Below are 14,131 nucleotides of genomic sequence, written 5' to 3' on the forward strand. Positions count from 1 at the left end.
CTAAGCTGCCTACACCCAAGGGAACCTGGAACAAGCAGATTACCAGGCCCTCTACAAAAATCTTCCTGCATTTTTCAAATAGCATTAAATATTTTTTAGAAGCAAGTGGAAGTGACTGCGTAGATGCATATCCCAAGTCAGCTATATGCTGTTAGTCTAATGACATCTTGGCTAGTCACAGAGGATCCCAGGGGAGGTGGGCAGAAGAAATGGGGTAAAACGGAAATGAAATTGTGGTGCAGCCTGCAATCTGATTATCCATCTCTGTCTCTTTTACTGTCCCCGTCATGTCTGCCTGACCCGGTTAACTCAATCCTGCATCACAGCTGCTGCCAGCCCCACGCACATCCTTCTTTGTAATCAATTGATCCGCTGTCTCAAGAACTGGAAACCCTTAGTCTCTCAGCAAAAACATCTTACAGATCAAAATAATGACAGCTGACTTCTCAAAAGGCAGGGGGGAAGCCTAGGCATTCAGGTGCATACAGGGCAAATAATAAAAACAACATGGGCCTTTGGATAGAGCAGACAACTTATGGAAGATTCTCCCTGAACCCTTGTCTTGTCAAGAGACAACTTTTTTCAACAACCTGTTAATACATGAAGTACATCCAACATGCATTTGGATTCCAGGCTGTCTTATGAACAAATTTCATTTGTGATGAATATCACTTGAACACCAGACTTAAGTTAAATGAGTAGAAGACCCATTCACAAGACTGCATTTGCTTTGACTCACAAGGACATTGCTTAACAATACTGCTTAGGGTATATAACCTAAGGAGAATAGTTATTCCAAGTACTTTACACTTGGCTGGTAACTATGACCAGCCACATATTTTAGACTGCAATGCACAGGATCACTGGCCATCAGCTGTGCTGGTTAGTACTACTGGAAACTATAGGCTAAAACATCTGAAGGGCTAGTTGCCCATCTGTTACCATATGCACAGCAACACCATTGTTTGGTAAATATGCCCCATTGTGTTAGTGCTTATAGGGTAAAACCATGAAAACTTCTGTTTAGAGTAGGTACTGGTGGTTTTGGCAGGCCTGCTGGAGGTGTGCCAAAAATGCTTTCTGGAAGGTTGCAAATAGTGTTCTGTTATGTATGAATAAACCAGAAACCATGTAGATATTGTGGAGTCCTCACCCCTGGTATCAGCTGGTGTGGGGGTGTGCTCCAGGGGCTTCTTGGGTGGCACATTTGGCCTCCCTCAAGGCTGCTCCGTATTTCTCCTCATAAGGAGAAGAATGGGACAGGGCAGGACAGTACAGGGGGAGGGAAGCACACTTGGCCTCCCTCAGGGCCGTCCCATCATTCTTCCCATGAGAAGGACACAATGGCATGGGGAGGAGGGCGCAACCAGGTGTCACCTAGTGCAGTCCCACCCACCCCTACATCTCCCTAGTGATGCCATTGATTAGGTATAAAAAGTTCTCAGGGGGTCATGTAATCAGAGCATAAGAAAATTACTGTTTTGGAGAACAATTTTCTGAATTCTACATTCAGCATGGCCACCAAGGGATTTTGAGAGTTGTCCAAACCTCCCCCCCAAAACCGCCAAGCTCTGTGCACGTCTCTACCCAAAACGAGACTGGACTGATCATGTACCCACTTGAAACAATAAAAGTATATACACAGATGCATACTTCATAGAAAAATGTTTTGATCATCTTTAATTTTATTATTATTCATATCATCCTGTCACAACCTTTTTTAACCCCAACCCCAAATCTTCATGCATGGCAGAAGGCTGGAAAAAGAGGAGGATCTGAACAAAGGCAAGAGGCACAGTGAATAGCAACAACTCAAGTAGCAATGATTCCTGCATGATGTTTGGCAATTCTAATAAAAATTAGCTCTCAAGAATCCCTAGGAAGCCACTGATGGCTGCTACAGTTATCCTCAAGGGCACACTCCTTTACTGTAACAAAAGGAAATAGAATTTTCTTTTATACATAGAATCAAGAGTCCCCAAAGCTTCCAAGCCAAAAGGAAAAAAGGGGAGGGCCTCATAATTTATTTTAAGATCTATAAGGAAAGTTAAGACAGGCAGTGTTTTTAAAAGGTTCTCACTATATTTGCAAACCACTGGAGTGGAGATAAGGGTTAAAACATCACCCTTTTTCAGAAATCGAGTAGGTAATTCAGGTTCAGCTTCCACAGACTGGGGGGGAAAGGGAATATTTGGGAATTAAATACAGTAGTGAGCAGCTTCTACAAACTATCTTTAAAAACTATTATATTAAAACCTGCCATAAAGAAAAACGAGCTGGAGTAGATTAACAGAGAGCTGCATTAAGATCTTTTGTTACCATAATTGTTACCACGTCATGCATAAAGGGAGAAGAGAATGGAATTTAACCTTACTAGACCATTAGTTTTGCTCTCTCAAGCAAATGGGATAATTCTCCTCTATAAAATCCATTCTCCATATTTGTACAGGAAACTCTTTCAAAGTTGCTTGTGAATCTCTTCAGAACTATCTTGAGCAAGACAAAACAAAGGGAATGTTAGAAATGGCTAATTCATTTTGCTTTTAAAAACTACACCCATATCCATGTCATGGATGAGGGACTATCAGTAGGTTTGGCAGATGTCATTTAAAATGGAATGTTTGATTCCAGATGTGCCACAAATACCTTTATGACAACAACATAGTTAGCAGATTTGCAATGCCAAGTGTCACACAATTATCGCAGCATGAAGTTATGCCATTCCTGAGTGACTCAGCTACCCAAGGTTTCTTTATATTTTAGTTCATTCAACTATTTTCCTTAAAAAGGGTAAAGGGAAAAATTAATCAAAATCCTATCTAAAGGCAATAAGGCTTTTAAAATCTTAGGCCTGTTACAGACAGCCAAAATAAAGCTGCTTCGAGTCACAGTGGAGGTATGGTGTTTCAATGATGCATGCGTGCTAAGAGTCCAGAATCCACACCAAAGCCATGCTCCAGTCCTTAGGGCTGGAGTGTGGCTTTGGTGCGAGTAATGGACTCTTAAGACACATGCATCATTGAAACACCATACCTCCACTGTGACTCGAAGCAGCTTTATTTTGGCTGTCTGTAACAGGCTTTAGAAAAGATAGCACAGAAATCAAGGTCCTCCTCTACTAACCAGACCACACAACACACACACACACACACAGCATTCTATTTAAAGCAGTGTCCGCCACACTTCAAAGCTAGCATTGCTTTCAAGGCAATCATTTATTGCCTGCCTTGATGGAATTTGTGTCTGGAACCATGTCTCAAAACATTTGAGTGGAAGGCTTTTGCTCTAAAGCAAGAGGAGAATTTCCACAAGTATCCAAGATTTAAAAGCCAAGTAGCTTGGTCCTCACACAAAGGATTGGGTCTGAGGGCACAATCTTCCATTGAAGAATTACTCACTGAAATGGAAGGGAGTTGCACAATACTGCACAAATGTTGCACAGTTCCATAATTCAGGACTTGCCCTGAGCAGCTGCCAGCAGACTGGATCTCAGAAAGCTTGAACTCTCAATCCATTTTCTCCCAAGCAAACCTCTGGTATAAGTGGGTTGTGGATTTCAGGGCTAAATCTTAACAAGCTGCTCAGTGAAGTAGGCATTTAAAAAAAAAAAGATGCCTTATGCTGTCTCAGAAAGCTGCAACATGAGAATGGAAATAGAAAGCCCTCCTGCTTCTATTAAGCCTTTCCTACCTCCTGAATACTCCATGTTGGTGTTCAGAAAATAATTTGGTCCCGCTGTGTCTTGAAAGGATGTTTTGGGCCAATGCCTTTAGCCCTAGGAGAAGGAAAGTATTATGTACTGCCAAGACTGATTTTCTATTCTTCACCTGAAAATACCAGTTAAGGAAAATAAAAGAAAGGCAAAGAAAGAGTTCTGCATTACTGGGCAGGTACAGATGGTGCTCCAGCTACAGGGGCACAGAGCAATGGCACTTCACTCTTAAAAAGCCACACACAATTTCACCTCAAAGAATTGGATTTGACAGAGTTATTCTTTCAAGTATTGCTCGTGTTCTTCCTCCAGCATTGCCCATTATTCAATGAGTTCCACGTAGTTGGCAGGGAACATCCCAAAGTGGCCATCAGGACCATAACCACGCCACCAGCCCTCATCGATCATCTCAATGTTGGTAATAATGTTCTCAGGGTCAAAAGAGATCTCAGTGTCATCAGCTGAAAGGCAGATACAGTCAAATTCAGGTCTAGCAGGAATGGATACATGTGACTACTTAAAAAATTAACTCACATTGATATTTGCAGAGATTCTAACTGAGGGGGCGGGCAAATAACACAGGACAAAATCAATCAAGCTTTTTATAGGAGTTTTAACAGGTAAAACTCAAGAGCTGAAATTTTGGACAACTCCACTTGCCATGTTGGCTGTGGGATTCTGGAAGGAGCAGTCCAAAAAGGTAACTTTCCCAAGCTCTATTCAAATTACCTGTACATCTACTATTGCCTATACTGAATCATACAAATTCTCCAGACTCTGATATTTTTTGTATCACCTTTTTACCTGATCCTTGTATAACCTGAAAAGTTAAGTGATTGAATCTGGGACTGTCTGTAGGCAAAACATGTATTTCATCACTGTACAGTGTGCCTGCGTCATACGCAGGCAGGCTTTACATGGCTTTCAGCATACGCTGAAAGCTGCGTGGGGAGGAAGGGGTGGTGCGTCCCATAGGAACTAATGGGGTGCGCACCCATGATTTGCCTTTCTGATTTGCAGATTCTGCACTTGTATGTTTTGCCTCTATGAGTGGCAAAAGTAGCAGCTCATCCTAGGATTCATTAGAAGGCAAGTATTTTTGTGAACACAGAACTTACCAGCTTGATAGTCATACAGAGCTCGAGCACATAAACCTTTTCCCTCCAGGTTAAGATTTTGTTGATAGACATCAGTGTAGTCATATTTAGTATCTTCAGGCTCTTCCTACAAAAGAAGATTTAACAGAGTGAAGTAGCATCTCAGGACTTCTCAAAATAAAAGGACTGGCTGTGAATACTTAACTTGTGGATACTGTGAATAAATAAAGGCTGCACAAACCAGGAAAGTTGTTAATGTACATAGATGGGTTCTGCAGCAAGCTTCTGGCAGCAGTGATTGCTTTCCATTCCATTTCCCTTGTCATCTGTTTTTTGTCTCCTTTATCCAAAATACTTAGTCAGCATTTTGTAGTCACTGAACATAGACATTCAGTTCTTGTGAGCCCACCACTTTTAGTGGCTTCTTTCCCCTACAGATTTTTCTGTTCTTGTGCAAATCGTGAAATTCTCCCAAGGCCACTGATACTTGCCTGTTGGGTGTGGGTGGTGCTGGTTTTTGGTACTTACTCCTGAACAGTGGAAAACAATTAGTGTGAATTAATTACACACTAAAACAATTAGTGGGCAGTGGGGGGCGGTTTGCAATTTGAAAAGCTCAAAAATATACTCTGGATCCAATGTCCATCATCCACGAGGAATATTGGTAAAACAACTTAAAGATCACGATGTGAACATACAACTCCCATTTATTCACTTCTTTCATTCAGCAAGAATCATCTAAAGAGACTGACCTCAGGAGGCTCATCATAAATAACTCGTTGACTAGGGGGTTCTTCATACACAGCATCGTGCGTCACTTCAGGTTGGTAGACAGGAGTGCCTGATTTATAGTTATCCTGTCTCACAGAATCACCTGCAAAGAAACAAAGCAACTTTTTCTATTTCAATTTATCAATAACAGGTGTACTGTTGATTTTTTTTTTATAATCAAAAATACCAGATGCACTCTTCTTAACTGTCCTGCCCAAACTCAGAGGAGATGGGGATGGCTTATAGCGCTCATAAATCCCAAAGACAATTATCAAAAAGAAATTAATACTGCTAAAACTTTCTGCAGAAAACCTACTCAAATGGAGGGGTACACTCCATGAAATCTTGTGCGACTGCACCTTAGCATTACACTCATACATCAGACATAAGGTCTATTCTGTTTACTCAGATCAGTAAATCGAACACAATTTCTTAATCCTACAAAGCTTTTCTGGGTGGTCTCTTGGCCCCTCTCACAGTAATTGGCTATTCACTATGGATACAAAATACAGCAATAAATAGACCTTGAATCGGACTGTGCGTGGCTCTTATGTTTTTTTACCAGTCTAGATTAGATATTGTTTAGCCAGTTTACTGCACATGGATACATGTTAGCCAAATCTTCCTTTTTCCTGTTACTCCAACACATTTTATGACTTTTGTTGATCCGTTTGTCCTACCTCTGATTAAATAATGAAGAAGAGGCAGCCTTCTCTAAGATGGTGCCCTCTAGATGTTGGACTGCAATATCAGCCCCAGCTAACATGGCCATGAGAAATGAAGCTGAATGTGTGAAGAGCATAAGGTTGGGGAAGGCTGAAGAACTCCCAGAACACTTATATGAAGAATCTGGTGGACAGGGGATTGTCTTTTAAATTCATTACATAGCCCTATTAATCTTAAGTCTTTCAAAAATAAAATAAAGTGAGGTCAGTTATACTGTGCACATCATCTCACTTTTGATCAGTATTTGGTCATGTAAATTTTCTCATACATTTTAGCTTGGTGGTCAAGCATTAACACCCCTCTCTTGTTCCCTCTTTCTGGTTTGGCAATGAGTCTTTTACTTGCTTTCCTCTCCCACCTTTCAACTACAAACTAAAACTCTTACGAATTCAGGCTGTCAATTGAATCAACTCCAGGATAATCAGCTCTAATTTTTTAAAGCTTCCCAAATACAAAAGCTGTTGTCTTGTCTTAGTAAAAGATAAAGATGTTTAAAACAGCAGGACAGGATACATATGGATCATGCAGCACAAAAAAACAAGCATCCCACAGAGCAGACAGAGATAAAGAACAGGAAAGGTCACAGACAAAAAACAAGATACCTTTCAGTCTTGTTTGATAAGGAATCATGATTGAGACCTAATCTGCACAGCAAAAATAATGCGGTTTGACACCACGTTAACTGTCATGGCTCAATGATATGGAATTCTTGGATTTTAGTTTTGTGAAATATTTAGCCTTCTCTGTCAGAGCAACAACAAACTACAAATACCAGAATCATAAAGAGATGGAGAGCTGTGCTGAGGCCAAAGGGCAAGAATCGAAACCTGTTTCATGTCCAGAGTAGCACATCAGTCACCCTCTTGCATTAGGGGAAGGATGTAGCTGAGTGTTACCATCCAGAAGTGATGTGGACAACTTCTTGAAGAAGCATGGGGAAGAGGAGTACGAAGGATCCCTGTGGGAGGATATTTCTTCAATTCAATGGCATAGCCCCTTTCTATTATGTTGAGCACCCATGAATCCATGATGATAGCAGCCGAGGTCTGGTGATGGTGTCTAAGCCAAGTGTGGAATGAAGGTGTAGGCATTGGTGTCACAGTGGGAGCAGGTTTTTCTGCCTCTGGAGGAGGGAATGGTAGCAATGATGGAGAAATAGTGACAGACAGGAAACCCAACAATGAGTAAAAGTTGATGCTTGGATCCCTCACTAGACTGCTTCTTAACACATCCAGACTTGAACCTTTGGCCAGAAAATGGAGGGTTCTGGACAGTAAACAAAATTATGGAAAATTGCAACGGTATCACACTCTAGACAAGGTGCAAGATTTCTTCTACCTCTTGATCTCCTCTGCATTATCCACTTCTCTGTCATTGGATTCACAAAGAAAAAGGCAAATAGCTGAAAGCAGGCATAGACCTCTGTGAGCCTTTTATCCAAGTTTCTCAGTCTTTTATCCTTGCTTCCTTCTAAATTAGTTTCCCATCCCGTGCCTGGGAGAAGATGTTAGATGGTTTTATCTTTTAAAAACTGGCTCTTCACTTTGTGGCGCATGCGTCTGTAGTTAATGTGGCCCATGACTCTTCTTCACTCCACTGTTGCCAACACTTTAAGTAGGTCCAAGCCAATGTTTAGAGGGGAAATGCTTTGGATATTTACAAGACGTAAGCCAACCATAATCTCCCTATCAAATTGTAGATTTTAAATTTTGTAAAGGAGGTATGTGCTGACCATGGACTCCTTTACTGCTTTGAGGCTGGGACAACATAAAAGTCTTGTTAGACCATAAGATATCATAAGTACACTTTCAGCTATTAAAATTCAATGCAAACACTTAAAATTGCAAACTCTCTCATAATGTTTTACCACATTCAGGAGCAGGAGAGACTGGAGGTGTATCATGTACAGATGAATGAACAACAGGAGGGTGAACATCTTGCACAGAAGAATGAACAGGGGATGCAGGAACCTCCACATGATTGTTCTCGTGCAGAAAAGGGCTCCGTAACTTGCCTAGGAAAGGAGGCAAGTCAATACAAAAGCATGAACTGGTGAGACACATATTCCTTACCACTACCATGTGCTGAATAAGTCAGTCAGTTAAACCCCAATGACTGCCCCCTAGTGCATGGCCTCCTAGATGCCATTTGACTACAACTCCCCATCATCTCTCATTACTGACTATCCTGGCTGGAGCTGGGAAAAGTAGCAGCTCAAGAACATCTGGAGATGTTCCCTGTTCTTTAAAAGACTAAAAGAAATTATTTTAACTAACATCTTTAACAAAGTTTATTTTAACTAATCTCTTAAACAAAATTTCAAGAATGACCGAGGCGATAAAGGCCAAGGTTTGCATCTTTGAATCCAGACAAATTATCAATCTAAGCAAATTGAACAAGTATCCAATGACTCAATGAAGAGACTGCACTAATTCATTTGTTCAAATCGTTGCTTAAAACCCAAATTTAAAAACCTATCAAATGCATTTGGCAAGGAACAGGATCTTCTCAGTAGCTGTGCCTAGGCTCTGCAACTCTTTTTCAGAAAAATATGTTAAGAGTATCTTCTGATGACTGTATGGTAAACAGCAGAGATCTTCCAGACTTGGGGGGCCTTTGGTTGATTATTTTTTATTCCTGGTTTGTACTGTTTTGTTATTCTGATTGGTTACTTTATATTAGGCAAACCATGTTAAAAAGGCTTATCTGTAATTTTCATCAGCTCATCGCCTCCATGAATATGGTTTGTCAATTCAGGCACCATGTTGTTGTTGTGGTGGTGTGCCTTCAGGTAATTTCCAACTTATGGTGACCCTAAAACAAACCTATCATGGGGTTTTGTTGGCAAGTTTCTTCAGAGGGGGCTTGCCATTGTTATCCTCTGAGACTGGAAGAGTGTGACTTGCTCAAGGTCACCTCTTGGGTTTACATGACCAAGCTGGGATTTGAACCCTTGGTCTCCCAAGTGTCCTAGTCCAATGCTCAAACCAGTACACCACATTGACTCTAAGACACCATAGCAAGGGGGACAATGAAAAAGGGTACTTGAAAACTTGCACAAGTTTACTCAGACATTTGAGTACAATAAGAACTTACTTTTTTTGGGATACCAAACTGTACTATGACAACAGAGTAAGCCAAGACATCCCACACAGAACAAGAGATGCACAAACACATACAGTAGCACACAATTAGTGGGCCTGTCACCCATGCATACTCCTTTTCCCAAACACTTGCCAAACTTGAATATTGTGGCTTGTCTGAACTACAGTGTTGCTCATTCCCAAAAGTAGTGACTCCACAAAGGGGTGGCATAAAGCCTTTGCATATTGACAAAGCCTGGTTAATTTGCCCAAGCCACTGAAACTGCTGCTCAAGAACACATGGACACTTTTTGCCTTGCAGGACTACTCTGGTGGCTATGGTACTGGGATGTATCTGCCTGGGGCCTGTCACTGTAGCTAAGTGAACAGAGAACGTCTCTGAGATGTTTGCAGTGTAGATTCTAGTGGCAAGGATAAATTCATCTGTAACACATTGTAGTTGATACTGTTTCTTCTTTTCCCATTCATGAGGTCCTAATTCCCTCTCCTGCTTCATAGCCCCAGAACTTACAGGGAAAACCCAGAGGATATACTATACTGAGGCTCCTTCAGAGTCCATGTGGTATGTGCAAAATGTTATTGGCGCAAACTTCAAATGGTCACCTATAATGGTTTTGTCACCAAAACAGGGGAATTGTCTGTGTTTATGCCATTTTTAAATCTTCCAGTTCTACGGTCCCCTGCTCTCAGCAGGCATAGCATTTGGCAGCTGTTCTACTGGCAAAATAGTAGTGGTTTATCTCCAGTCATGCCTTAATGAGAGGGGACAGTAGTTCTGTCTGATACCTGGCTGGGTACTGATGGCTGCTGCTTCTGTAGACATGGACCTCTCCTTTTGTTTAAAGATGTCACGGGGATTCACTGATCTTTGCGCTATTAATGATGCTGCTTCCTGCATGGAGAGAAAAATAGAATGATTCCTGGCAACCCACAGTAATCCAAGGCAGGGGAGAGAAGAGGGAAATCTAGCAGTATTGATTAACGCTGCTATCCATCTTTTGCATCAAGAAGTGCTGTCATTAGTTGTCAATACATGATGTCACCTCTGACCCATTCAACAGGGCGGGAAAACTGATGTAGGCAGGCAACAGAAAGCATCTCTTAATATATTTAAAACTAGAATAAAGCATATATCCAAGAAAACAGCTAAAACCATGCGTATGATGTTGTTCGGAAATTCCTGTAGACAATAATTAGTAACTCTAAGGCTAAAAAGAGAAAGAGAACCATGATCAAAATCCATCAATACCCAACACTTCAAAGGCATATTAATACTACAAAATAAAGCAGCTCATTCTGCTTGCTTGCAGTAAGACTGAATAAACCGGACAGCAAAGAATGTCATAAACTTTATCTGTGTGCGATATCCTCATATATACAATAGAGCAATCCTTTCTATATTCTTTAACTATTGTATAGTAGGCACTTGGTATCCGCAGACTTGCCATCCACAGATCCCAGCATCTGCAGACGGCAAGCCTGCATTGGGGGGGCAGCAGAGAAGGAATAAGAGATATAGGGAGGAAGAGAAAGGGGAGGGAGGAGGAAGAGCCAACGGAGAGAAGAGGTGGAGGGAGGAAGTAGAGGTAGCGGTAGGAGGAAGGAAAAAGGAGGAAGAGCAAGCGTAGGGAAGAAGAGTAGGAGGGAAAAGTGGAGGAAGGAAAAGACAGAGGAACAAGGAGACAGAAGAAACAGCTGGCATAGGGAAGAGGCAGAGGGAGGAGGAAAAGGAGGAGGAAGAGGAGGTGGCTCCCTGCCACCTGCCATGGTGAGAATGGTGAGGCAGGCTTTCGGTGGTTGGTGCAGCAAAGTCCTATTGTCCCCAAAGTTAAAAAGTTTTAGCACCATGGTAGCTAGTGCCTGGTTAAGAAGGAGGAATTGGCAAGTAGCTCTTTCCTATGTACCTGAGATTTCTCCACAGACTCACTCCTTCGGAAACCCTTCTGCATCATGCTGGGCTCTTCTTTCTGCTCCTTCTGTAACATATAAGATCATTCCCTTATCCTCATAATAAAGCTGAGGCAGTTCTTAGCTACAGACTCTGCAAGATGGAACCTTGATTGAAATAAGAATACAGGATCTGGCAAATGAACATATTATTCAGCCTTCACTATGGACTATTTGTCCAGTGTACCAATGAACATGACAGAATACAGTTTTCCTTACTACACTTTAAAAAAAAGAAAAAAGACCTTTCGACACTGTGCAAATGAACAGCATAAGAAATACTTATAGATTCAGAGCTGAACTAAAGTATCTCTGCAAGCAAGTAAGATTCTCTATAGTCTTTTTTTACAAGATGCCTACGGAAACAGGAAAAATGTGACAATTTCAAACCTCTTACCCATTGTTGTTTATCTTTGTTCCTTGACTCTGTTTCCTGTTGTTGCTGGAATTTCCTGAAGAATTAAAATATACAACTTTGATTAAACAGAGCATGTCAATAGAGTTCCAATTTTCAGTAGAAATGGTTAATTATCCTAATATGATCCAGCTCTACTAGCAAAAAAGCACAAGTTCCCATAAAATTAAAGAACTAGGACTATACATATAACACCAATATTGGAACAATTTCATTGGTAACAACTTAGTTTCCAAGCTCTAGTTAAGGAGCTGGTGCTAAATTTTAAATCTCTAAATACTCAACAGCCAGGAAAATGGAATGATAACATCCTCACTTCTGAGCATCAATCTCACTGGCCCGCTCCTTAAATCTTTGTTCACGTAAAGTAGCCTCTTGCAATTCCCGCTCTCGGCGTTCTTTTTCCAAACGCTGGCGCTCCTCTTCTGCTTTCCTCTTTTCTTCTAGCCTTCGGTTTTCTTCATCTTTCTGAAAGAGCACGCACAACAATTCTATATAGACACATGCAACTCTGGAGGAGAAGACGTAGTCTGCCACACTAAATGGACATCATTTAGTGACACCCGGCCATTTTACCTTAGAATTTTGAAATGCCTGAAACCACAAATATACAAACACACACATATCACAAATACAAGAATGAGCTAGCAATTGAGGAAGCTCAGATTCAATCCCTTTAGGTGGTGAATTCATCAGCCTCGATGCTTCTTTCTCATGGTAACACAGAATATTTGACTTTGTGTACTGCACTATTTCTTGAAAGTACAGGACATACATAACAAAAGCAACCCTTCTGCAAAACACATCAAAAGACATAAATAAATAAATTCCACCACCACTTCCACCCCATGTCACTATATTTTCTCTGCACATATGCAAATTTCTGCTCCTAAAGATAATTTACATATCTAATTATTTTTAACAACCCTTTCTGGTCATGAACACGTCTTCTTTACTGGTCTGAAAACACTAGGGTTTTTTTTCCCTCTTCAAGGTCCAAGACTAAGTATAAAATGAAAATGAGAGCAAACTGTAAACACAACTGGCAGCAAAAAAGAAAGCAACTGGATCACATGGAACATTATGAATTAAATACATACCTCTGCTTTGGCCCAGAAGCTATCTTTGCTAACTCTTTTGATCTCAGACATGGCATTAGTTTTCTGATAGACTGAGCCCTGTTAACCAAGAAAAGCACATATCTTAAAACACACCCACGGTTTCATTACTATCAGTAGCTAATGTAAACAAAATGCCCGCAAGCTGAGAACAGACCAGCTTTCTTAGAAACATTTTATACATTTCTTAGAATCACCTAGATTAAATAGAATGCTTTTTTAAAAAATTACTCAAACCTTTACTGAGGTAATTCTAATTGAAGCCATTGCCTATTTTGCAATGAAGTAATGGAAGTGTCATATTAAGTTACTTAATAATTGTTATGTATCAGAGTAGCTTTGCAAGTAAGTATAGCACTGCAAGGCAGAAGACCAATAACTAGCCAGTCCTCCCATACGTTTCAGAACATGTCCTGAAAGATGAGTCTCCAAAGTTACACACTTAGAAAGAACAGTTAATTGCCCCATATGAAAGACTGAGTATACCACTGAGGCTCAGATTTTCTGATATGAAGCAGAGGCATAACACAGTAAGAAACCTGACTTTGGATATCTAGCTGGCAAAATGCTGAATGAGTTGTGATTGAATAATAAAACAGAACTGAACTGAATCGAACTGTTGAGAAATGACAGGAGAAATTATTAAAAAGGGGAAAAAACAGAAAGATCTCATAAGGGGAAGGGGAACAGTGTGATCTACTAAAGGCCCTGCAAAGCAGAAAAATGAGGAATGAAATATTTGCAACAGGAATACCTTTGTGGAATCAAGAAAAGAAAGAAGTACAAAAATCAAAGATACAATACAAATGAATATAGTTACAGGACTTGTTTTATGTTTTGGAGAAATGCAGTGGGCCCTTGTTATCTGCTGTGGTTTGGTTCTAGGACTCCGGGTGGATAACAAAATCTGTGCTTCATGGGGGGAACATCTGGCTATGTCCCCAAGCAGACACAAAATTATTACAGCTGCCTTGAGACCCTGGAGAACTCTAGCAGATCTTGGTGCAGATGTCAGACTATAGAATCCTGGACATGACATCTTCATCTGGGATTGTTCCCTCAAAAAGTCAGAAAACCCAAACAAAAATTACACATGTTCTTATATCCTATGAAAAGGAGGAAGTTGCAGATATGGTTGCTCAGTTCCTGAGTAATCCATTTATCCTCACAATAGGTCTGTCATTTGACACATTAGGGACTGGAGCGCAATGTCAACTATCATGCAGTCCACTGTCAGTAAG

At 40.7% G+C, this 14,131-nt stretch overlaps 1 protein-coding gene across 5 annotated transcripts in view; it reads right to left on the minus strand.

Moving 5' to 3' along the window:
- Positions 1-1,667: 1,667 nt before the first annotated feature.
- DBNL (drebrin like) overlaps positions 1,668-14,131 on the minus strand; it is a 33,524-nt gene continuing 21,060 nt past the window's right edge. For 2 of the 5 annotated variants that reach the window (XM_089539163.1, XM_089539161.1), the window contains 9 exons: positions 12,873-12,950; positions 12,089-12,240; positions 11,755-11,809; positions 11,315-11,386; positions 10,197-10,302; positions 8,174-8,320; positions 5,562-5,683; positions 4,831-4,936; positions 3,021-4,173 (listed from right to left, as the gene is read on the minus strand). In XM_089539163.1, the coding sequence (XP_089395289.1) occupies positions 4,034-4,173; positions 4,831-4,936; positions 5,562-5,683; positions 8,174-8,320; positions 10,197-10,302; positions 11,315-11,386; positions 11,755-11,809; positions 12,089-12,240; positions 12,873-12,950 (978 nt within the window). In that variant the 3' untranslated portion in view covers positions 3,021-4,033. Of the gene's footprint in view, positions 2,491-3,020; positions 4,174-4,830; positions 4,937-5,561; positions 5,684-8,173; positions 8,321-10,196; positions 10,303-11,314; positions 11,387-11,754; positions 11,810-12,088; positions 12,241-12,872; positions 12,951-14,131 lie in introns of those variants that run through there. The other 3 variants (XR_016282385.1, XR_016282384.1, XM_089539162.1) reach the window with 3 other exon arrangements.

Source organism: Sceloporus occidentalis, unplaced genomic scaffold, assembly GCF_023333645.1.
Source record: "Sceloporus occidentalis isolate IW3139 unplaced genomic scaffold, rSceOcc1.0.p SCAF_9, whole genome shotgun sequence".
In the NCBI taxonomy this organism is placed as follows: Eukaryota; Metazoa; Chordata; class Lepidosauria; order Squamata; family Phrynosomatidae; genus Sceloporus; species Sceloporus occidentalis.